General features: G+C 42.5%; 1 protein-coding gene across 5 annotated transcripts in view; it reads left to right on the top strand.

The window, feature by feature from the left end:
• Positions 1 to 21,990, top strand: part of LOC137342691 (receptor-type tyrosine-protein phosphatase U-like) — a 767,577-nt gene extending 745,587 nt beyond the window's left edge. For all 5 annotated transcript variants that reach the window (XM_068006795.1, XM_068006794.1, XM_068006792.1 and 2 more), the window contains 7 exons: positions 1,664 to 1,813; positions 3,363 to 3,536; positions 4,151 to 4,291; positions 4,750 to 4,875; positions 12,578 to 12,735; positions 14,927 to 15,062; positions 20,910 to 21,990. In XM_068006795.1, the coding sequence (XP_067862896.1) occupies positions 1,664 to 1,813; positions 3,363 to 3,536; positions 4,151 to 4,291; positions 4,750 to 4,875; positions 12,578 to 12,735; positions 14,927 to 15,062; positions 20,910 to 20,972 (948 nt within the window). In that variant the 3' untranslated portion in view covers positions 20,973 to 21,990. The remainder of the gene's footprint in view (positions 1 to 1,663; positions 1,814 to 3,362; positions 3,537 to 4,150; positions 4,292 to 4,749; positions 4,876 to 12,577; positions 12,736 to 14,926; positions 15,063 to 20,909) is intronic.
• Positions 21,991 to 24,909: the final 2,919 nt, after the last annotated feature.

Below are 24,909 nucleotides of genomic sequence, written 5' to 3'. Positions count from 1 at the left end.
TGAGATTCAACGGCATTACCATCGCGGAATCTCCCACCATCAACATCCTGGGGGTCACCATTGACCAAAAACTTAACTGGGCCAGCCACATAAATACTGTGGCTACAAGAGCAGGTCAGAGGCTGGGTATTCTGCGGCGAGTGACTCACCACCTGACTCCCCAAAGCCTTTCCACCATCTACAAGGTACAAGTCAGGAGTGTGATGGAATACTCTCCACTTGCCTGGATGAGTGCAGCTCCAACAACACTCAAGAAACTCATTGGGAATCAGGGGGAAAACTCTCCAGTGGCTGGAGTCATACCTAGCACAAAGGAAGATGGTAGTGGTTGTTGGAGGCCAATCATCTCAGCCCCAGGACATTGCTGCAGGAGTTCCTCAGGGCAGTGTCCTAGGCCCCACTATCTTCAGCTGCTTCATCAATGACCTTCCCTCCATCAGGACAAAGCAACCTGCTTGATTGGCACCCCATCCACCACCCTAAACATTCACTCCCTTCACCACCGGCGCACCATGGCTGCAGTGTGTACCATCTACAGGATGCACTGCAGCAACTCGCCAAGGATTCTTCGACAGCACCTCCCAAACCCGCAACCTCTACCACCTAGAAGGACAAAGGCATCAGGCACATGGGAACAACACCACCTGGCACATTCCCCTCCAAGTCACACAGCATCCCGACTTGGAAATATATCGCCGTTCCTTCATTGTTGCTGGGTCAAAATCCTGGAATTCCCTACCTAACAGCACTGTGGGAGAACCTTCACCACACGGACTGCAGCGGTTCAAGAAGGCAGCTCACCACCACCTTCTCAAGGGCAGTTAGAGATGGGCAATAAATGCTGGCCTTGCCAGCGATGCCCACATCCTATGAACGAATAATAAAAGAAATCTTTTATAAAAGGGAAAACAATCAGTTAGGAAAATTAAAAATGTTTAAAATGAACCATCCTGCACCATTTTTGGTGTAAAAGTCCCAAAGTTTTCAGACCTCCAGACCCTCCTAGAAATACGTCACCAGTTGCCGAGAGGCAGCATTAGGAAGGAGTGTTAAAATTGTAAATATACTGCTAAAAGCCCTGACCTGAATTGTCTTGTGGTCAATAAAACAGGGTTCAAATCCCCCATTTACTATTTTCTTGAAGAAAAATAAAACATCCCCCCCACCCCTCCAGTAATGGTTACGAGAAGGAAGAAAATGTCAAAATATTTTTTTTAAATAATTCATTCCAAAAATGGCAATACAATGTTTTCAATATAATGCCATTTAGATGAAAAAATGCAATGCCCCCATTGATTTCAAAATACTGGAAAATGCACCCAAGAGTCAAAATTTTCTGGGAAAATAAATTGTATACCTTTGATACTTCTGTCCCCATCAGGCTTTTAGGTACTTGAAGTGAAGGAATGTTGGATATGTCCACAGTTTAAGATACAAGCCCATGTCTCACGGCACTTTCACTTGCTTTTACAAGTCATAGGCATTTATTCAAGGCCATAGTGTTTGGCCTCTGAGCTGTGACATCTATAGTGTGACGGGTATGCACGTGATACAAGAATGTACAAGACTATCCCTTAAGAAAAGCTATGTAATTTACAGGTGTATTCTATTCAAAGGGAAATCTGCCGGATAATAACACAATTAAACTACTCTTTATTTGAAGGAGCAGTATATATTCATCCATGATGCCATCTTGGAAGCCTGCCTGTGTGGTGACACCTCCATCCCAGTCTGTGAGTTCAAACCTACTTATAAAGAAATGATCAGAATAGACCCTCAGAGTAACTCCTCACAACTAAAAGAAGAGTTTCAGGTGAGTGGCACCACATTGTGTGTTACATAATATACGTGAAAGGGAACTCATTTCCTGCTCAATGATGTACTTTTCATGTTCAGAAAATGGCTCACTTTTTGAAGGTGCCCAGCTGGAGTGCTTGGTTATCAACTTTGATCACAATGAAATGTGCATCAGCTAAGGCATTGCTTATTGATCTGTGCACAGCGTAAACCAAGAGAGAGAGCTGTCCTAATGAGCATGGTATAAATGGGCAGACTTATGCCCCATTTATATTACAGTCGGACGATAATCTGAATAAGCTGGCCTGGAGTGCCACCTCATAAATTTGGTTTCTTGCCTGCAGAGCAAAGTAAAGACAGCAAATGTCAATGGCCATTGGGTCACTCAAGGATTCACAATCCCCTTATTCCAATACTGGGGAAGGTTAGTGGACAGTAACTTCAGCCTCACCTTTTAACACCTGCGCAAACACAAGCCTCACTCAATCACAATCATTGTGATGATTTATGGGGATTTTCGGGTTAAACCAACGAATCCTGATTTAATCCCAAACTCAGTGAAAAACAAGTTGGACTTGTTTATTCATTATCACTGGACAAGTAACTACGGTGCAGTCAATACTTGATTATAGATGCACACTTACCTTAAACTTAATTATTGGCTACAACGTTTGCCTACATAACAACAGTGTTTCAGAGTGAAGCACATTGGGACTTTTCACAGAGATGTAATAAAGCACCATGTAAACACCAAACTTTTTTTTCTCTTATTAACACTCTTAATATTAACCTACCTCATTTGAATTCAGTCAACAAGGTTTGGTCCCAAAGTGCAGTTCTACAGAATTTTTTTTTCCCCTTAAGAATCTTCCTCATTTTTGTATTGTAGGGAATGCAGCCTGACATGATCATGCTCCATCCCTACTGTTGACGGTTGCTCCTGCTAAGTGTCCATCTCTACTTACTCTTTCATTGATGTGGAGATGCCGGTGATGGACTGGGGTGGACAAATGTAAGGAATCTTACAACACCAGGTTATAGTCCAACAGTTTTATTTGAAAATCACAAGCTTTCGGAGGCTTTCTCCTTCGTCAGGTGAACACACCTGATGAAGGAGGTAAGCTCCGAAAGCTTGTGATTTTCAAATAAAACTGTTGGACCATAACCTGGCATTGTAAGATTCCTTACATTACTCTTTCATTGATAGCATGTTGCTTTTAAAAATTGATGTTAGCCGTCAGATATTAAAGGAGTTGGATCAGTGATCACTTTACAAATTAAGGACAACAAAAGAAAATCGGACATGCAACAACAACTTGCAATTATATCGCGCCTTTAATGTAGTAAAATGTCCCAAGGCACTTCACAGGAGTGATTACCAAACAAAATTTGACTCCGAGCCACATAAGAAGATATTAGAACAGGTGACCAAAAGCTTGGTCAAAGAGGTAGGTTTTAAGGTGCGTCATAAAGAAAGAGAGAGAGGCGGAGAGGTTATGGGAGGGAATTCCAGAGCTTCGGGCCTAGGCAGTCCATTGAACCTCGTGTCTTTGTAACAATTTCAGACCCTTAACTCAGTAACTCCACACCTAGATGTTGAGGAGTGCAGTATCGCTCTCTTACCTCGGAACCAAGAGAAGAATCGCAACATGGATGTCCTGCCACCCGACAGATGCCTTCCATTCCTCATTACTGTGGATGGAGAAAGTAACAACTACATCAATGCTGCCTTGATGGATGTGAGATTTTTTTTTTACTCTTTATTTAATAGAGGTGTTCAAAATTATGACGGGGTTTTGATGGAGTAAATAAGGAGAAACTTTTTCCACCGGCAGAAGGCCCGGTAACCAGAGGACTCAGATTTAAGATAATTGGCAAAAAGAACCAGAGGGGAGGTGATGAGAATTTTTTTTATGCAGTGAGTTGTTATGATCTGGAATGCACTGCCTGAAAGGACAGTGGAAGCAGATTGGTAACTTTCAAAAGGGAATTGGATAAATACTTGAAAAGGAAAAATTTGCAGGGGAGCAGGACTAATTGGATAGCTCTTTCAAAGAGCTGGCACAGGCATGATGGGCCAAATGGCCTCCTTACATAGAATGGACAGCACAGAAACAGGCCATTCGGCCCAAATGGTCCACACGAACCTATGCTGTATGATTCTTTTACTTAATGATTGGATATATTTTACCTCTTAAATGATTAAATTGGATCAAATTTGGTGTGTGTTGTGACGAGAGGCTTCTTTATGAAGTACAGCATAAACTAACCTTATACAAAGAAAAAGGAGAAGAATGTTGGGTTGTGAGAAAGGCTCGTTTCTGAAGTGCTTTTTGCATCTGTTTCTATTTAGAGCTACAGAAAAGCAGCAGCCTTCGTGGTGACCCCACATCCTTTGCAGAACACAATGGCAGACTTTTGGAGACTTGTCTATGACTACAACTGTACTTCAGTAGTCATGCTCAACCAACTCAACCAATTAAACTCCGCTTGGGTAAGTTAACGATAAAAAGAAGAAAACAAACTGGAAATGCACAGGTCAGTCAGCAACTGAAAGAAAAAAGACGGTTTATTTGTTTCGAGCGCACAAACAGCACATGATAATATCAGGCAGCATTTTCCAGGCTGTAGGGCTGTATTTATTTATTTCATGCTGCAAAACAGGCCACATTTCTAAACCACTGCGGGCACTGCGACAATAAGATTCACAGAGCCTTAGAATCCGATACTTTTAAATAACACAGCAACTGTTAACAGTGTTCGGCTTGTTGTTATGGTGCAGATATACCACCACCTTAAGGTGCAATAAATCCCATAATTCCTGAATATTGCTGCACTGCAGCATCTAATAATTTGCCTTCCGGACTTGGGAAAGATAAATCTCCTTTGACGACATCCAGTGTATTTTGTTCACTCGTTAATCTTGGCCTTTTTCTTTCCGTTCACATGCAGCCATGCTTACAGTATTGGCCAGAGCAAGGACTTCAGCAGTACGGACCCGTGCAAGTTGAACTCGTCTCACGCACAACGGACGAGGAGATTGTCACCCGCTTGTTCCGGGTTCAGAATTTATCACGGGTAAGATTCTGTGACATGTTTTTTTTGGCCAAGTGACTGAGCGAAATAGCTCTCTGAGGCTCAGGGCTCTGCGTTCTGATTATATTCAACAGAGTTTCTGGGTGCATCGTAATGACTGTAGAACAGGAACCCAGGATGCAATTTAATTGCCCTGTATTTATTCTATAGTACCGTGAGAGTACATTGTTTTTTTGGTGTCATCGTCAAAAACAGCTGTTGCATGCAATTTGGCTAAGTTGTTATGCTAGGCTTGTATACTCATAATATAGCCTAGGGTCCATTTGCAACCTGCCTCTACTTTGTCTGTGGGCCCCTGGTAGGTTTGCTACTCCATGGGAGTAAATTTCACTCTGGATGCAGGCGGAAAACGGGCAGTTGCGGATCAGCTGGCCGTTATACATCCCGACAGATTTTACTTTCCATTGGTGTTAAAGTGAAAATGAGCCCTCAGCCGTCCTGAGCCTCCATTCACAGCCTGTCTGGCTGTGGGATATTGACTAAGCTGGAAAACCATCCTGTCGAAACAGTCCCAACTTCCTTGCAGCAAGTGAAAGGGCCCAACTAAAATATAAGCTCTGTTGAGCCTCTAGTTTTCTTCCCTTTTAACATTTGAGAAATTGGCTGCCCTTAAGTTGCCAAATGCCCAACCAGTGGCATGATTGAAAACAGGAGCTTACTGTGTGGGTCATCAGAGTGACACACACACGTCTGTGCATGTTACACTTCTGTAATAACATCTCACAATTGTTCAGAATGATTCAAATTCCAGGGAACACGAGGAGGAAGTTAGGGGGAAGAGAAGTCAATGAAACTTGTTCACCAAGGGAGTGTGGAATATGTTGCCAAGAAGAGGATTGAGGCGAGCAGTATAAATGGGTTCAAAGGGCAATTAAATGTGAGGTAGATTTTTGACTTCACTGCCTGGGTGATGAACTGACAGTGGATCAGCCCTCTTTCCACCCCTCCCCCCACCCCCGGCTTTGTAGAACCCGCCCAATTATCATTCCATTGAAATAATGAAATGAAAATCAGACGGGAGACGCATTTGGCCAGATTACTACCCGGGGGTGAAGACAAAAGTCTACCCCAGTGTTTGTGGAGAGAGAATGAATCGCAGGGTAGGATAAAGTCAGTAGATGAACTGGTCACTGCTGAGCCTAATTGATTTTACCTGTTCCTTAAAGTTCTAACATTCTCATATGGCTGTGACTTAAAACATAAAATAGTATGCTGCAAGCATTTTTTGTTTAAATTTGTTTTTAATCTTTATTTATTAATAGTATGAAGCTACACTATTTATTTCAAGGGACACTGCTTTCACTGAAAGATATTGGGCAAACCTGTTAACAAATACATGACAGAATCATGTGAAAATACATCATCACGTTGCTAAATTGGCATTGGTGCCCAGCTCTTTAGGGATCTTCTCCCTCTCCTAACAACAGACGGTTTTGACAAACAATTTTCTATGTTCCTTTCAAAATTCAAATTGTAATATATACCGGCTGTGTTTGTAACTGACTCATTGGTGGAGACCATGACCGATTAATGAGCAAGAAAGAAACTACTTGCATTTATATAACGCCTCATGACGTCCCAAAGCGCTTTACAGCCAATGAAGTACTTTTTGAAGTGTCGCCACTGTTGTAACGCAGGAATGTATGGAGTATCACACACACAGGAGGGATCTGTAACACAGTGTTATAGCATCTCAATGCCCTTCTGTTCGGCATAAATAGGGACATTGACTGTTGTGAAGCTGGCTAAACCCTTCAGGACCAAAACAGAAATAAAAACTTAGCTAGGAAACTTCTTGACAAACACACCGCCCATACCATGGGGTAAGAAAAGCAAGATTTGAGTTTCAGGATATGTTTTTTTGAAGTTGTGAAATGGGTGACCTTTATACAAGATCTGAAAAAGCTGGTGTCATAATCTGTGAGGGTGAAAGCTGAGAGACAACTCCCACTGTGACACCACCATTTCCACTTCGCTTCCACTTCAATCTTTTTCTTTCATTTATTAAAGTTGACTTGACCCGTTTTTATTTCTTTCATTTCCCTTTATTATCCATTCTCTCTTAGATTTGTTCTCGAATCTGACTGTCACTTTTATTTTCTTATATATATTTTTAGCTCGAAGCCTGTCTTGACTTTTTTTTTAATATTTGTTGTTTGAGGTTCTGCTCTTCATGTTATTGACTTTCTTTATTTCATGAACATTTTAAAAAATGCTGATTGCTTGTTCCACAAAAATCTCTTGGTTATTTTAGCTGCAGTTCACCGGAATGTGGGTTTGATGGGCTCGACTTTTAATCCCAGGGTGCCCGTCACTGACTGCAGTGTGCTTGCCTCGGCTAGATTGACTTTCAGTCTGTTTCTTAACTGGACCATGAAATGGAGTGGTACATGTCAGCTAGGAAGCAGCACTGAACCATGGCCAGAAGGAAAAGTGGCTCAGATTTGACCAGTACAGGGATTATTTGTGGTGATCGCATTTTATTTTTACACCTGGAGGAAGGTATCTAAACTTAATGGCCAATTGTTTAATAAAATATGAATCTGATGCCCCTTTTTTCCTCCTTTAGATAAAATGGAGGTGAAATTCCTCACCATTTTCAGCACTTTGGCCATGTATGAATGGCACAAGAAAATTGTTTTACGTCGGAAAATCGGGTGGAAACCATTTCTGCCCGATTTCCGCCATTAAAACGCTTCTCCTGAGTTCCTTTGCGCTTTTAAGGGGCAAAAGGACGTTGGAACCTGCGGCAAGGCGAGCTCCACCTACTTTTCACCAATTTCGGGAACAGGTCTGGAAATAGGTGCAAGAGCCGCATTTCAATATTGAAATGATCCCTGCACCCGTTTAAGGCATCCAGCATGGCTGCCCATAAAAATGCCCCAGCCGAATTTAGCAACGTCCAGGACACGCGCACAAAACAAGGGGTGGGCCTTCCCACTGCTAAGTTTGTCGTAATCGAGCCCATTTTATTCTTGTAAAACAGGTGCGGGCTGTTGAATTTAGACCCCGTGTTCCCCATTTTGGTTCCCTGCTTCTTTGCTAATTAACTTACATTTGTCTACATTGAACCAAACTAGCCTGTTTTGCTAACTTCTTCAACTCTTTCTGAACCTGAATGTGCTCTTCCTCATTGTGTACTGTACCTCCTGCAACTGAAGGTAATTAACATTTTGCTTGTGGAACCTACTGGTGTCAGCATAAAGCATTCTGAACTGAGCAATAAAACTATTGGCAATTTATTTCTTGCACAGTGTCTGTTGTTTTGAATTAAGTGTATTAAATTGGCATAGAGCGGTTTGATGGGTGTTTCATTTGATTACTTAAGAGCTCCATTTCTTTACCAGTCATGCAGTCACAAGGGCATAAATAAGGAAGTCAAAGTGCTAATGGCCCCAATAAGTGTCTCTACAATGTTAATATTTTTCCTCTGAGCACCGGCTGGTAATACATTTAAATATGATGTTAATAACTTGTGTGCACATACATATCCTTAATATCCAATTTCAGTGTTGCAACACAAGAACTAGAGATATAACGGTCTCGTTTTGAAGATGATCAGGCCCTAGTGTCGTCTGCTTTTCTTAAAGGTGAAGGAAAGCAATTGGGCTCAAATCTGTTGTTTTTATTGAGTTAATTTTCTAAGAGTGTCTGCTTTATTCCTTCGATTTTACCCAATATTCTTTAAACAGCTGGTACACATAGCTAAGCCACACTTGTCTTCTTTTGGGAGTGGGGGGTGGGGGACCTTATTGGATTCTGTAACGAGTCTGCAGTTGTCAGGTAGAGGACAGTTGTACTGCCAGTTAGTTGCATCTTTTGGCAGGATGCTTTCTTGTAAGCTAGGGCATCAGTGTCCTTACCGTTGTACTAATACATGTACAAGAATTTCGCTCCGGGCAAACGAACCTTTTGGGCTTTCCCAAAAAGACAAACTTCATACTTTATGGCCAAATAGTATTTGTCCTCATTGCAAAGGAGAAAATGAAGTTCTCTAAACTCACCCTCAATCCCTCAGTCATCTCCAACTACCACCCGTTTTTCAACTTCCCCTTCCTCTCTAAAGACCTCGTGTCTCTTCACCACAAGCTCTTTTCCCACCTCTCCCATCACTCCCCCTTTGAATTTCTTCAATTCAGTTTCCGCTTTGCCCACAGCACCAAGATCACCTTGGTCAAAGTCATCAAAGACGTCCTTTGTGACTGCAACTGGAGTGTGCTGTCTCTCCTCATCCTCCTTGACCTCTCTGCAATATTTGACACAGTTGACCTCCTCCAAACTCCAACTGTCTCTCTTCTGTGGTCCATATTCATGATATTGCCCTCGCTTGATTCCACTCCCACCTGTCCTGATGAAACTAGCACATCCCCTGTAATGCATAGTCACTTCAGGTGTGTCACAAGGTTCCATCCTTTTATGCATGTTTCCCATCTACTTGCTGTCATTTGGTCATATCATAGGGTCAGCTAATGATACCCAGATCTCCACCTCTCTTTATGCTGATGATATCTAGATCTACCTCACTGCCACCTTCTTTGACTCCTCGACCATCTCTGTACAATCTGACTTCCTAGCTGATATCAGGTCATGAGCAAGAACGTTCTTCAATTCAACATCAGTTAGACTGAAGCCATCTTGCTCAACTCCCACCAAAAACTCTGAACCTTGGCCCTCTACTCCCCCTACCCGGCTGCTCACTCAGGCTGAGGCCAACAATGTGTACGCTCGGTGTCCTGTTTGACCCTGAACTAAGCTTCAAACTGCACATCCTAGCTACCTTCAAAACCACCTCTGCAATATTGCCCGCCTCCACTCTGTCTCATCCCTATCTGCTACTAAAACTCATGGCTTTGTTGCCTTCAGACTCATTTAGTCCAATGTTCTCCTTGTTGATCTCCCACGTTCTGTCCTTCACAAAATTGGAATTCATGCAAAATTTTGCCATCTGTATACAAGGTCCTGCTCCCTTATCACCCTGTCCTCGCCAACCTTTATTGTTTGTCCTTAAATGCATTAATTTCAGTATCATTGTCTTCATTTACAAGTTGCTCCGTGGGCTTCCCCCTCTTGCCTCTATAACTTCCTTCAGCCCTACGTTCCCACATGCACCCTCTACTTTTCCAACTCTGGCTTCCTTTGCACCCCAGCTCCGCTTCACTTCAACCGCAGGGCATTCAACCATCACACCCCAGACTCTGAACACACTGCCCAAACCCCTCCCCTCCCAGGGAGGGAGACAGAAGTGGAGGGGCAGAGAGACAAAGAGAAGCAGAGGGTAGAGATGGAGGGAGAGAGAAATACAGAAGTGGAAGGAAAGAGAGATCGAAGTGATGGGGGAGGGAGAGACACAGAAGTGAGGTTGCAGGAAGAACATGGAGGATCACATTTTTGGAGTTCAGGGGGAGCAAGAGAGGAAAGTTTAGAGAAGGAACACTCATGGCAATCGAAAACTGTTCATATCTCGGTTCAGGGATGCTTGGTTGCGAGATTCAAAGTTCCCTTCGAATACATTTCCATTTAATGCTAGCAACTAAATGTGCATCCAGAACATTGTGATATGAATTACAATAAACCCTGCAATTTGCACATATCAGGAAATGAAATGGTGTAGTTCACAAAGCTAACTATTCTGCATGGCAGCTAATACTTTATTAATCCTTATGTGAATGTATTTCTACTACAGTGTGTGAATGAAACTCCTGTAAGTGAAGTCCATCTCACAGCAACAAAAGAAACCAATTTTAAAAACACAGCATGGATATGAAAAATTTCACAGTGTAATTCAATACTCTTCCAGTTTCATGACAAAAACCAACATATAATAACCTAAAAATGAAACCGCCAATCATCACTAATATCGCCACTTTAATCTAGAGTGTTGTAGAATTTGCCTGTTTTGTTGTCCTCCATCATGTGGACAGTAAGATGGACCTCTTATTCAAATTTATGTTGAGAGATATTTGGCAAAATATATACTCTAAAATATCATTAATTCTAGGCATTATTCATTCCTCTGCTTGAACTTTTATAATGTTATATGGATGTATGATCATTATAAATGATATGAAGGCCTTAGGGAGGATGCAGAAAAGATTTTCTAGAATGGTTCCAAGGATGAGGGGCTCCAGTTACGTGGATAGACTGGAGAAGCTGGGATTGTTCTCAGAGCAGAGAAGGTTAAGAGGAGATTAGATAGAAGTGTTCAAAATCATGAAGGGTTTAGATAAAGTAAATAAAAAGAAACTGTTCCCATCGGCAGAAGGATCAAGAACCAGAGGGCACAGATTTAAGGTGATTGGAAAAAGAGCCACAGGCGAAGTGAGGAAAAAGTTTTTTACGCAGCGAGTAGTTATGATCTGGACTGCGCTGCCTGAAAGGGTGGTGGAAGCAGATTCAATCTTGGCCTTCAAAAAGGAATTGGATAAATACTTGAAGGGAAAAAATGTGCAGGGCTATGGGGAAGGAGCGGGGGAATGGGACTAATTGGATAGCTCTTACAAAGAGCCGGCACGGGCTCGATGGGCCGAATGGCCTCCTTCTGTGCTGTAACCATTCTATGATTCTATAAATCACTCTGCTTGGTAACGTGGACCGCTACTAGTGTTGCCCAACCCTAGTACAGTCCAACCTATTGAACCCAGGCCCACGTCATCTTCCATCCAAGTATATTTACAGCAGTTCTAATAATTACCTCTTTGGTTACTTCCTACTTCATTCTCTGTAGAATAATGTTGAAACGAAACAAACAAAACACCAAGAACAAAATCAAACTTTGTAGCTGTTGATAGGAAAAGCAGAAGAAAAACATTTTAAAATAAAAGTAGTTCTTTTTAAGCATCCTGTGCTGGTTATAGTGTAGAAGTGACTAAACTCTACTGAACAGATGTATAGACTGCAATACCAGAAAGGGTTGACATTCTGTGTTTTAATAAGCACTCTATGTTTGGTTTTCCCCCAGGCAAGAAATATAGGAGCTTTACTGCACATTTCATTCGTGATAAATCTTATTTCGAACAAAATGCTAATTTTGTAGCAGAAAAAAAAATCTGTTAAGTGTGTCTGGAGTCCTGTCACACTGAGAGTAGGACTCCAGGCTGCAATCAGATAGATTAGAGAGAGTGAATGTTGAGAATAGAGAACAAACCGAGATTTGGAGCAATCATCACAAAGATGAGGTCAACTTCTATTTGGGTTTACTTCCAAAGCATCAACTCATCTGATAGTCCAAGTGCAACTTTCTGCAATGGTGATCGAGGCCAAGAGAAAAGGGGAAAATTAAAGGATGTGGTTATGTTGATTCACCCACTTGTCCAACTGGCTTGCCTGTTTCCCTGAGGACTGGTGAGAGGGAGTTATCACTAGCTGTTGGGAATATAGGAAGATTGGAAACCTAGTAGTAGCTCACTGTCCTGCCAACAGGAGAATCATACAGTGAAACTTGATCGTATATACATTAATTTATCTAACATAATTCAATATTCATGCCATGCAGAACCCAACCCCCAGCTATGTTTTAGGAACTTTGAACTTCTTTCCCTTTGAAACGTACAGGCTCAATCAACTTGATAAAGAAGAGGGCGATTATTTTAGCTGCTGCTGTAACATGCGCTTGATTACAGCTTAAGGTTAAATTGAAACCTATAACCTATAATTCTTTTAACACTAATTATTCATGTTGTCTTAGTTACCAGAAGGTCAACTGGTAGTGCGACATTTCCAATACCTCCGATGGTCTGCATTCAGGGAAATACCTGAATCCAAGAAGTCATTCCTAAATCTGCTGAAGCAAGTTGAAAAATGGCAGACAGAATGCGGAGAAGGACGAGCGATAGTTCACTGCTTGTGAGTAATTTAACCATCCTCTGTTTCTTATGTGTTTGAAATGGGTGAGTCTGCAAGTTAAGTGTTTGAGATGGGTGAGTCTGTGGGTACAGTGTTTGAAATCGGTGAGTCCAAAGGTTAACCCTTCAGATTTACCGTTGGGGCACCAACCATTCAACCAAAAGACCAAGAGTTTATTTTGTTGCCTCAACCTAGGATTCAAACTCACTACAGTTCTCAGATGGGCCACTGATGTTGAATGCTTCATACCACACAGTGAGAGGGAGGGGAAGGACTAAGACTAGTCCTGCTCCTTTACCTGCAGAAATATACTTGTTGGTTGGAATCATAGAATGGTTACAGCAGAGAAGGAGACCATTCAGCCCATCGAGCCCATGCCGGCTCTTTGTAAGAGCAATCCAGTGAGTACCATTCCCCCGCTCCTTCCCCATAGCCCTGCATATTTTTTCCCTTCAAGTATTTATCCAATTCCTTTTTGAAGGCCAAGATTGAATCTGCTTCCACCACACTTTCAGGCAATGCATTCCAGATCATAACTACTCACTGCGTAAAAAAGTTACCTTTGGTTATTTTGCCAATTACCTTAAATCTGTGTCCTCTGGTTCTCGGCCCTTCCACCAATGGGAACAGTTTCTCTTTATTTACTTTATCTAAACCCTTCATGATTTTGAACACTTCTATCAAATCTCCTCTCTGCCTTCTCTGCTCTAAGGACAACCCCAGCTTCTCCAGTCTATCCACATAACTGAAGCCCCTCATCCCTGGAACCATTCTAGTAAATCTTTACTGCATCCTCTCTAAGGCCTTCACATCTTTCCTTAAGTGCAGTGCTCAGAATTGGACACAATGCTCCAGTTGTGACTGAACCAGTGTTTTAGAAAGATTCAACATAAATTCCTTGCTTTTGTACTCTATGCCTCTATTTATAAAGCCCAGGATCCCATATGCTTTTTTAACCGTTTTCTCAACCTGTCCTGCCACCTGCAAAGATTTGTGCACAAATACCCCCTGGTCTCTCTGTTCCCACATCCCTTTTAGAATTGTACCATTTAGTTTATATTGCTTCTCCTCGTTCTTCCTGCCAAAATGTATCACTTTGCACTTCTCTGTGTTAAATTTCATCTGCCACGTGTACGCCCATTCCACCAGCCTGTCTACTTCCTCTTGAAGTCTATCACTAACCTCTTCACTGTTTACTACACTTCCAAGTTTTGTGTCATCTGCAAATTTTGAAATTGTGCCCTGTACACCCAAGTCCAAGTCATTAATATATATCAAGAAAAGCAGTGGTCCTAGTACCGACCCCTGGGGAACACCACTGTATAACCTCCTCCAGTCCGAAAACAACCGTTCTGTGTCCTGATTGATAAGAGTTCGGTCAACAGGGGGTGTGGACAATATTTTGAATTGGATCTTCTTGTTTTCCTGTTGATATAAGCCAGCAACCACAGTAAAGTACTTGAAATGAATACACTGAGACAGCTTCCCTTTATTAAATAGAGGCTCTTAACAATGTGCAATGTTTACACATTAGGTAGATTTTTCAAGTCCTTGTCCTGGCAAGGTACCTTGGAAAATCTACACTGCACTGTCACTTTTAACATAAGGAAGCTGTTAGGAATAAAGCCTCCTGTGAAAACTTTTCTTTTTATTAATTTTTTGTTTGTTCCTGGACTTGGTTTAAGCTCAGCAGGTTGTGGCACTGGCCTATATGGTCTGTCAGTTATTGTGTTTAGAATCATAGAAGTTTACAACATGGAAACAGGCCCTTCAGCCCAACATGTCCATGTCGCCCAGTTTATACCACTAAGCTAGTCCCAATTGCCTGCACTTGGCCCATATCCCTCTATACCCATCTTACCCATGTTTGAACTAAACTCCCATTCCAAATCCAAGTCATAACTGCGATTTGAAGTTGGCTTTTCCTGGGTTTGGTGAGTTTTGTTAGCTGTCGGGCTGGGCACCAGAGAAGGACTTCAAAGGTCCACCTTGTAAAAGAGAGGAGAAATTTAGGGCTACAAGTCCTGCAGAATAGAAGCAGCTCTTCTGTCAGAAAATTATAGAGCTGCATTCATGGTGGCCATAAGTTTATTGAACTGCCCAGATGAAGGAAGAATCATGGTGGTGGGTAGGAATTTTAATAGGGAGAAAAGATAAATGGAATGGATAATCTTTGACTGCCTGGTTTCAGGAATGGAGGAGGACGCAGTGGAACACTCTGTGCCTCTATCATCATCGAGGAGATGATCAAATACCAAAAGATGGTGGATGTTTTCCATGCGGTGAAGACATTACGCAACAACAAACCAAATATGGTTGAATCCCTGGTGAGTGGTGGCTGTGCAGATCAAACCAGAAATGCTTTCTAAGATCCATTAACTAAACTTGCACATAAATATGACTAGATTTACACATTTCCAAGTTAAGTATCTGTAATTGGATTGCAATTTGTGTATGTGAAGTGCTTTGGGTTGTTTCTCAGAAATGTAATAAGGAATATGTGTGCATATATATATATATATATATATATATATAAATATATATATAAAATTGCCATTCAGGGGTGATGTCAGGAAGCACTTCTTCATACAAAGGGTAGTAGAAGTCTGGAACTCTCTCCTCCAAAAGGCTGTTGAGGCTGAACTGAGATTGATAGATTTTTGTTAGAAAAGGCTATTAAAGAATTTCAAACAAAAACCTCTTTGGGCTCCCAATGGCTCAGTGGATGAATGCATGGTCTGGTGCCCTATTGAACCGTACAGCCCAGGAAGGCCCTGGGTTCAGTTCTGGTCAATACTGTTGACCCATCTCGGTGGACCAGTTATAGGATCACTACAGTTGACTTCAGCGCCCCCAGACGAGAGAGAGAAAAAAATTACTCCGGGTTCTAGATCCTGATTACTATCCTGTGACCACCCGGCTGTGTATGGAAGATCATTGAGGACAGGATCGAGCACCCACTAGTCACATAGCCTGTCAACTTTCACTCCCTGTCTCTCAAGAATGGGCGTGTGGGTAAGGAACTAAAGAGCTACCAGCATCTGTGGAATTGTGCTCCTGCATAAGTCAGCACCTTCAGGAAAAGAAGATGGGATAAAACCAGAATACATCTTAATCAGCAATGAAACCGGGTAATCAGTTCTATTCATGGCATTGCCCATAACCCACCAGTCTATCGTCTGGTTAGCTTCACTTGCAGAGATACATATGGCAGGTCAATAACCTTGGTTCAGTGTGAGGATTTAATGACCAACAAACTTTGATATTATCTTTCAAAATCGGACATTTGATTCTGCTTTTTGACAAAAAAAAGTGCATCTGTAGCTCACAGTTATATACAATTTGCAAAGGATTCTCACAGTGCAGGCATAGTGAACTCTCAGAGCTGCTTATTGACATTTGAATGTCAATTTAGTTTATAATGAATCATGTGGAACGTTTCACTTCATCCATCTGTGTCACACCCTACAACACACAAAAGCTCTACAATTTTAACCAATGACATTTAAAGCGTTTGGTATTCCAGGGACTTTACTGAAATATTATTTTCATAAGGGTGTTGTTAAGCTTCTGATAGTTTTGCTTTTAACTCGTTCCCCACTTAAAATGCCAAAGATACTCTTCTGCCGGAGTGATGATTTTGACAGGTCACGGGGGAGGTGGGGTTGATCGATTTGGGCAGACAGGGTGTGGGCAGTGGGTGGAGCAATCGAACCAGCTGCCCGATATCGCTGGTGGGTTCCCAGTCGATTTTGGTGATCGGGCCTCGTTATAATAAAATCGGCTCGCTAACAGTGCTAAACAAGAACTGAGGGGCAGCTCGCTGATTTTGGGGGGGGGGGGCGGAGGTGGGAATTCCAGCAGCTCCTCCAGAGAACCAAGTCGGCAGGGACATCTTAAATGGGGTGGCGGGCGGGGGGGTGCCATGGAGGGACTGCAGCAGGCAAGGCGATTTTTGTGAGGCCTGGAGAAGCATTCAAAGAACAAAAGAAAGAAAGAACTTGCATTTATATAGCGCCTTTCATGATCTCAGGACGTCCCAAAGCATTTTACAGCCAATGAAATACCTTTGAAATGTAGTCACTGTTGTAATGCAGGAAACGTAGAAGCCAATTTGCGCACAGCAAGGTCCCACAAACACAGCAATGTGATAATGACCAGATAATCTGCTTTCGTGATGCTGGTTGAGAGATAAAAATTGGTCCAGGACACCGGGAGAACTCCCCTGCTCTTTCTCAAATAATGTCATGGGATCTTTTACATCCACCTGAGAGGTCAGACGGGGCCTCGGTTAAACATCTCATCAGAAAGACGGCACCTCTGACAGTGCAGCACTCCCTCAGTACAGCACTGGAGTGTCAGCCTGGATTAGGGGCTCAAATCTCTGGATTGGGCCTTTAACCCACGACCTTCTGACTCAGAGGCGAGAGTGCTACCTACTGAGCCATGGCTGACATAGTTCACTCTTTAGAGCAGGATCGTGATTAGGCAGTAGGGTCCAGACTGTTTTTTTTCAACTCTCGCCAGCCCAAGAATACTGAGGTCCATCATAGCACTCTTCTACCACCTTAGCTAAGGTCACCTAACTCAGCCCGCAGCCAACGATCGAAACTTTCTTATCCCACTGGCTGCGTCCCACACCAGGCAATGTGTTTACCCAACTGAGCCACTTGGGAAGAATTTATTTCTGGGTTTTTTCTGTTAAAGGAATTCTGCAAGATGAAATATTTAAGTTTCAGCTTTGCAACCATACTCCCCCCGGAACCCAAAGAGCTCTTGAAGAGCGAGTGTTGTGCTGCAGTCGTTCCTGTGCAATGTCAGAGCGAGGACATGCCCTTTCAAGTCCTTCCGCTCCAAAGCATGGGCAGTCTCTGAACTCAAATCGGGGCATTTTTTTCAAGCCTTCCCTGCATTCAGCCATTGTGTCCTCCCCACCCAGCAATCGGGCAACTGACCGTTCTCAGGGATCCACAGGCAGTCATTGTAAAGTGATCCATTTTAAGATGGCACTTTTTGAAATAAAGCTGAGCGAGGTATTCAATCGCTAACTAGCCCTCGGTAAGAGTACTTGCCCCGTAGTCTGACCTTACCCTGTAACTGAGCAGTGTTAGCTGTAAGTTCCTGTTAAGGGAATAAATTTATCTAAATTGCAGAGCCTAGCTTCCATTCACTCACCTGCTGCATGAATTTTGCACCTCTATACATTGTAAATTAAAGGTGATAACAGAGTAAGACCACTTTACATCGAGTGACGTAGAATTTACAGCACAGAAACAGGCCATTCGGCCCAACTGGTCTATGCCGGTGTTTGTGCTCCACACGAGCCTCCTTCCACCCTACTTCATCTCATCCGATCTGCATACCTTTCTATTCCTTTCTCCCTCGTGTACTTATCTAGCTTCCTCTTAAATGCATCTATGCTATTCGCCTCAACTACTTCATGTGGTAAGCAAATTCCACAGTCTAACCACTCTCTGGGTAAAGAAGTTTCTCCTGAATTCTTTATTGGATTTATTAGTGACTATCTTATATTTATTACCACTAGTTTTGGACTACCCCACAAGCGGAAACATTTTCTCTGCGTCTACCCTATCAGACCCCTTCATAATTTTAAAGACCTCTATTAGATCACCCCTCAGCCTAAAAGTGTACAGATAAAACTGCAAATCGGAAATAAAACCAGAAAATGCTGGAAATAGACAGCAGGTCAGCCAACTTCTGAAGCAGAAAGACAGGTTAACATTTTGAGTGGGGCATTTCATCAGAAGTGAAAGTAATTGTGCAGAAGAAGAACATAATTTTAACCGTAGTCGCAGATAAGCAAACGTATTTTTGAGCAGCCAGTTTTCATTTGCTGCACTGCCAGGTTCGGCGCCTACTGTAAACATGTTGCAAAGAGGCATCAATGGTTGCTGCAGCTCTGTAACTCCAGCTGGTGGAACCAGCAGTCAGTGGTGAGTTCTCCTGCTGTGGTCAGCTGGATGCCAGTGATGCACTTATACATTTTGTGGTCAGTTGTGGATGCTCACCATGCCATTTGGGAGGAATTGCTGGCACCTGCTGTTCGCCTAGTTTGGACTGTAACCCCTGGTTACCATACGTCTAGTGGGGGCGGGAAAGAGTTAAGCGGCATCTTTTTGAGGTCGAGATGGCGCAATTCTCTGTGATAGATCCGTTAAGTTTGAGCCAGGCAGTTCCAGAGCACGGCTGATTGACCAGCCAGCCTGGGACACTGATGGGATCCGGAGAGGTGGAGCTGGGAGATGAGATATTTCACACTCAGCTGCAGATAATCTTGAACGCCAATACCATAATGGATAGGATAGGGTGGTCATAGATTGATAAGCAATGGAGAGCTTACTCTGTGCTGGTGAGCTGCACAGACCTAACAGGGTAACCTCCTTTGTCAGTGGTTCTTAAGCTTTTCTGTGTAGGGAAGGAGGCCCTTTGCAAATATTGACTCACTCCCTGGGCCCCTTGTCCCAAAGGAAAGCATTGCTATCATTGCAGGGATTTGTTATTTGTATACAACAGAAATAACATGCTTGGTTACAGAAAGATACAGAATTCTCAAAACACTGTCCTTACACCCCACAATATGCCTGGCCCCAAAGAGACAGGAATCTGATGTCCTCGAGAACCCTCTAGCCTCCCCCTGCAGGCCCGTCGTGCCTGTGCCTGCTCTTTGAAAGAGCTATCCAATTAGTCCCACACCCCTGCTCCTTCCCCATAGCCCTGCAATTTTTTTCCCCTTCAAGTATATAGTCAATTCCCTTTCGAAAGTTACTGTTGAATCTGCTTCCACCACCCTTTCAGGCAGCGCATTCCAGATCATAACAACTCAAAAAATTCTTCTCATCTCCCATCTGGTTCTTTTGCCAATTACCTTAAATCTGTGTCCTCTGGTTACCGACCCTCCTGCCAGTGGAAATAGTTTCTCCCTATTTACTCTATCGAAACCCCTCATAATTTTGAACACCTCTTTTACATCTCCCCTTAACCTTCTCTGCTCTCAGGAGAACAATCCCAACTTCTCTAGTCTCTCCACACAACTAAAGTCACTCATCCCTGGTATCAGGGATGGTATCAGTTCTCTGGCCTTAGCTAAGTGAGAGGTGTCCCTACCAGGGGAGTGTACGCATGGGCATATCAGGCAACTAGAAACTCTGCTCTAGTTGAATTTATCAATCCTTTATTTTGGAGATGAGTGATGAGCACGGTGGTGAGTTTCTGCAAATATCTGACACGCAGCTCCCAGCTGACTAGAACAAAATAACTGCAGTACAGACCACATCCTCTGGACACAAAAACCCAAACCATCTCGTTCTTTGAAAACCTCAGAACACACAATCTTTCACAAATTAAATCCTTTTACTCCATCTGTGCTGTTTCAAATAATGATGAATTAGGATTTTACTGATAACTACTAGTTTTGCGCTATAATTATTGTAGAAAGCACTCTACCATGTCTCCAAATAAATGCTATTTAAGTGTAATAACAATGTTTATCGCTGCAGTTATTTGATATTTAGGAGGCGTTCCACTGTCTAGTGGAAGGCTTGCAGAATATTCATTGTAATTCCTCATTCAGTTTAGAGTAGAGTGGCTCAACGGGTTAATGTGCTGCTTAGTTATGCAGGCCAGGAAGATCCCAGACTGTGCTGATCTCAACTGGGCCAACTAGGCTAGAGAGTGGAGATGGAAATGAAGGGGGCCAAGATATCCGTTCCTGATCAAACTCGCCTCTGAGTCAAAAGGTTGTCAGTTCAAGTCGCACTCCAGATACTTGAGCACAAAATCTAGGTTCATAGACGGCACCTCTGACAGTGCAGCACTCCCGAAGTACTGCACTGCACTGCAGTGTCAGTCTAGATTACTGTGCTGTATGATTCTATAATTCTGTGTGGATGTCAGATGAGGCCAGAATTGGGGTTAATTGTGGTGCCCCACCTCTCAGCCACAACTCTTTAGCTCACGTGGAAAATGACCAGTTGAGCAAGGTGCCAGAGAGTGACTGGCATCCCTGGAACTACAGCAGGGGATAAAAATAAGGCCTTTAGTAGAGGAGAGGAGGTGAGTTGGGAATTGGCAAGAAAAAAGGAGGCGCAAAAAGGTGAAACTAGATTTGGAAACCTTGCTAAATCTGGATCCTCACTGTATTTTCTTTTATTCAGGAACAATACCGCTTCTGCAATGACATAGCACTTGAATACTTGGAGTCCCTGGAAACCAGATAGCATGGGATGGGCCAATCGGAGTCAAGCGTTGGACAGCTGCACTAGCCCTTCCTGTACGCTGAATTGCTCTGGACTTGCAAGCTCAAGCTCTACTAATATGACAGCTAATGGAAAATGGATGGATTCAAAGAAATAGTCTGTTTAACCCTTCGTGTTCGGGCGAGCCAAAAAAAAGTATGTATTCCGTGAGTGACCAACAGCCCAAAAGCGCCTTTTTGTACTTTTTTTTGACTAAAACTATGAAGAATACTTGGTGATGCATAGTTTGGATTGAGCAGACACATCCCAGACAGTCTTTTAACTGCGCCTGAAGATGTCAGGCCGCATCTGCCCTGGACCACTGAACCTTAGCCAGTTAAGTCGTTTAAGAAGGATGCCATTCAATAGCGAATGGATGGATTCTGCGAGTGGCTGCAGATCGGGACTGCAAAAGCCTTTACCTATTGCACCAGAAAGGGTTTTCGAACACTATATTTTTGATGAGTTCCATTAAGGGCTTGGCAGTTGGATATTACACAACATGCCCATCGATGTCTTGTGCAGGTCGTTTTTTTTTTCAACCATTGAATTCTTAATCCTATGCATTACTTATAAATACAATAATGGTGAGAAAATAGGGATTTCTTTTTTTAAACTTTTCTCAAATTTTACGTCACGGGTGCATTATATCGGTCTTTCTCACACTGAGGTAAAAAATGATCGCACCATCATCTGGTGATCTGTTTCATTCTATGTGTAAACATTTACAACAAAGTATTCATGTTTTTCTTAATTTTTTGTGGCTTTATTTTTGATTCAGCGAAATTAAAAAAAATTGTGCTGCCTAAAGGGGCTGATACTTTTCCCTTCAGCGATGGTATCAGTAATATTTTCCTAAGAGTGACTTTATCAGTACTGAATTTTTGCCAACGTCATTGTTGAACATGTGGAATAAAGTAAGTTAAATGATTTGGAACACAAACGTGTTTCACAATGAATATTGTTCATTTAAGAAAAAAAAATAAAACATCTTAAAATGCTGGAGTTTTACGGTTCTTGCGGGTAAATGATCGGTGAAGTTGTAGGGAAATGTTACTGATTCAGTTGTTGTCTCCCCTTAACCCCCTCTCCCTGACTCAGCTTGTTTATGGTGCAGTTAATTCAGTAGAACTTCCAATAACGTATGCTGCTCCCGACCATGATAAAGTCCCATTCTAGTCAATAGCGGAGCTCATAATGAATCCTTAAGAGAAATGAGTTTGTTGGTTGCGCTAGTTTTATAATAGTGGGATTTATCCACAGTCACATGTGTTCACAGTAGCGGCGGGAGACACCAAGAGTAACAGTTTCACAAATCTCAGTTGGCAAAATGCAATAGTGAAAATATTCACAATTCCAATCAGGGTGAACAGAATCATAGAATCATTACAGCACAGATAGAGGCCATTCAGCCCATCGAGCCTATGCCGGCTCTTTGTAAGACCAATCCAGTTAGTCCATTCCCCAGCTCCTTCTCCGTAGCCCTGCAAATTTTTTTCCCTTCAAGTATTTATCCAGTTCCTTTTTGAAAGCAGTGATTGAATCTGCTTCCACCACCCTTTCATGCAATGTATTCCAGATCATAAATACTCGCTGCGTAAAAAAACGTTTTACCATACGTCGTCTTTGGTTCTTTTGCCAATCACCATAAATCTATGTCCTCTGGTTCGCGACCCTTCCGCCAATGGGAACAGTTTCTCTTTATTTACTTTATCTAAACCCTTCATGATTTTGAACACTTCTATCAAATCTCTTCTCAACCTTCTCTAAGCTTCTCCAGTCTATCCATGCAACTGAAGTTCCTCATCCCTGGAACCATTCTGGCAAATCTCTTCTGCACCCTCTCTAAGGCCTTCACATCCTTCCTAAAGTGCCGTCCTCAGAATTGGACACAATATTCCAGTTGTGGCCACACCAGTGTTTTATAAACATTCAACATAAATTCCTTGCTTTTGTACTCTATGCCTCTGTTTATAAAGCCCAGGATCCCGTATGCTTTTTAACCGCTTTCTCAACCTGCCCTGCCACCTTCAAAGATTTGTGCGCATATACCCCCAGGTCTCTCTGTTCCTGCACCCCCTTTTAAAGTTTTACCATTTAATTTATATTGCCTCTCCTTGTTCTTCCTGCCAAAATGTATCACTTCGCACTTCTCTGTATTAAATTTCATCTGCCATGTATCCGTCCATTCCGCCAGCCTATGTCCTCTTGAAGCCTATTACTATCCTCCTCACCGTTTACTACACTCCAAGTTTTGTGTCATCTGCAAATTTTGAAATTGTGCCCTGTACACCCAAGTCCAAGTCATTAATATATATCAAAAAAAACAGTGGTCCTAGTACCGACCCCTGGGGAACACCACTGTACACCTCCCTCCAGTCCGAAAAACAATTCACCACTACTCTCGGTTTCCTGTCACTTAGCCAATTTTGTATCCATGTATCCATGTATCACTGCCCCTTTTATTCCAGGGGCTTCAATTTTGCTGACAAGCCTATTATGTGGCACTTTATCAAACGCCTTTTGAAAGTCCATATACACCACATCAACCACATTGCCCTCATCAACCCTCTCTGTTACCTTATCAAAAAACTCAATCAAGTTAGTTAAACACGATTTGCCTTTAACAAATCCATGCTAGCTTTCCTTTATTAATCCACACTTGTCCAAGTGACTATTAATTTTGACACGGATTATTGTTTCTAAAAGCTTCCCCACCACCGAGGTTAAACTGACTGGCCTGTAATTGCCGGGTTTATCCTTACACCCTTTTTTGAACAAGGGTATAATATTTGCAATTTTCCAGTCCTCTGGCACCACCCCCTTATCTAAGGAGGATTGGAAGATGATGGCCAGCACCTCTGCAATTTCCATTCTTACTTCCCTCAGCAACTTAGGATGCATCCCATCCAGACCGGGTGACTTATCTACTTTAAGCATAGCCAGCCTTTCTAGTACCTCTTCTTTATCAATTTTCACCCCTTCCAATATCTCAACTACCTCCTTTTACTGTGACTTTGGCAGCATCTTCCTTGGTAAAGACATATTCAAAGTACTCATTTAGTACCTCAGCCATGCCCTCTGCCTCCTTTTTGGTCCCTAATCGCCCCACTCCTCCTCTTACTACCTGGGGGCCCTTCAGCCCATTTGGTCTCATCATTCCAGAATCCCAGCCCTACCATGTCTGCATTAGAGCAAATGTAAGGAATCTTACAACACCAGGTTATAGTCCAACAAATTTATTTTAAAATCACAAGCTTTCGGAGATTATCTCCTTCGTCAGATGATTGAATCATCTGACGAAGGAGATAATCTCCGAAAGCTTGTGATTTTAAAATAAATTTGTTGGACTATAACCTGGTGTTGTAAGATTCCTTACATTTGTCCACCCCAGTCCATCACCGGCATTTCCACATCATGCATTAGAGCATCCAGTTGTTTCTTAAATGAGCCAATATCCTGGCCTCACGAACATTTCTAACAGCCCACTCCCAATTATTGATCGCACTCTTTGTAACAAAATTCTTCCTGGTGCCTATCTTATACTTGTCCTTCACAACCTTAAATCTGTGCCCTATTGTCCATATTTAAAAGTATTTTTTCAGATTTCCTCCCTTTGTCTCATTGAGTACTCGTTATGTGTATACGGTCTTCTCTCAGATGTCTCTTTTCAAGACGTATGGGTTAGATTTGTGGCAGCCACCAAAATAGCAAATATTCCCACATCATTTCCTGTTTACCAACAGTGTTTTAGTGTTTAAAGTAGAACTGATGTGTCTGACTACAGGATCTTCACTGAAATGGGGAACAAAGAGCTACCAGTTTTGATGAAGGGTCTAACTCAAAACCTTTACCTGTCTTTCTGTTTCAGGTGACATTTGACCTCGCTACGAATTTCCAATGTTTTTTGTTTTATTCA

The sequence above is a fragment of the Heptranchias perlo genome, chromosome 26 (genome assembly GCF_035084215.1).
Source record: "Heptranchias perlo isolate sHepPer1 chromosome 26, sHepPer1.hap1, whole genome shotgun sequence".
Classification (NCBI taxonomy): Eukaryota; Metazoa; Chordata; class Chondrichthyes; order Hexanchiformes; family Hexanchidae; genus Heptranchias; species Heptranchias perlo.
The sequence above is the reverse complement of the archived record's forward strand: the minus strand, read 5'-3'. Positions and strand labels throughout refer to the sequence as shown.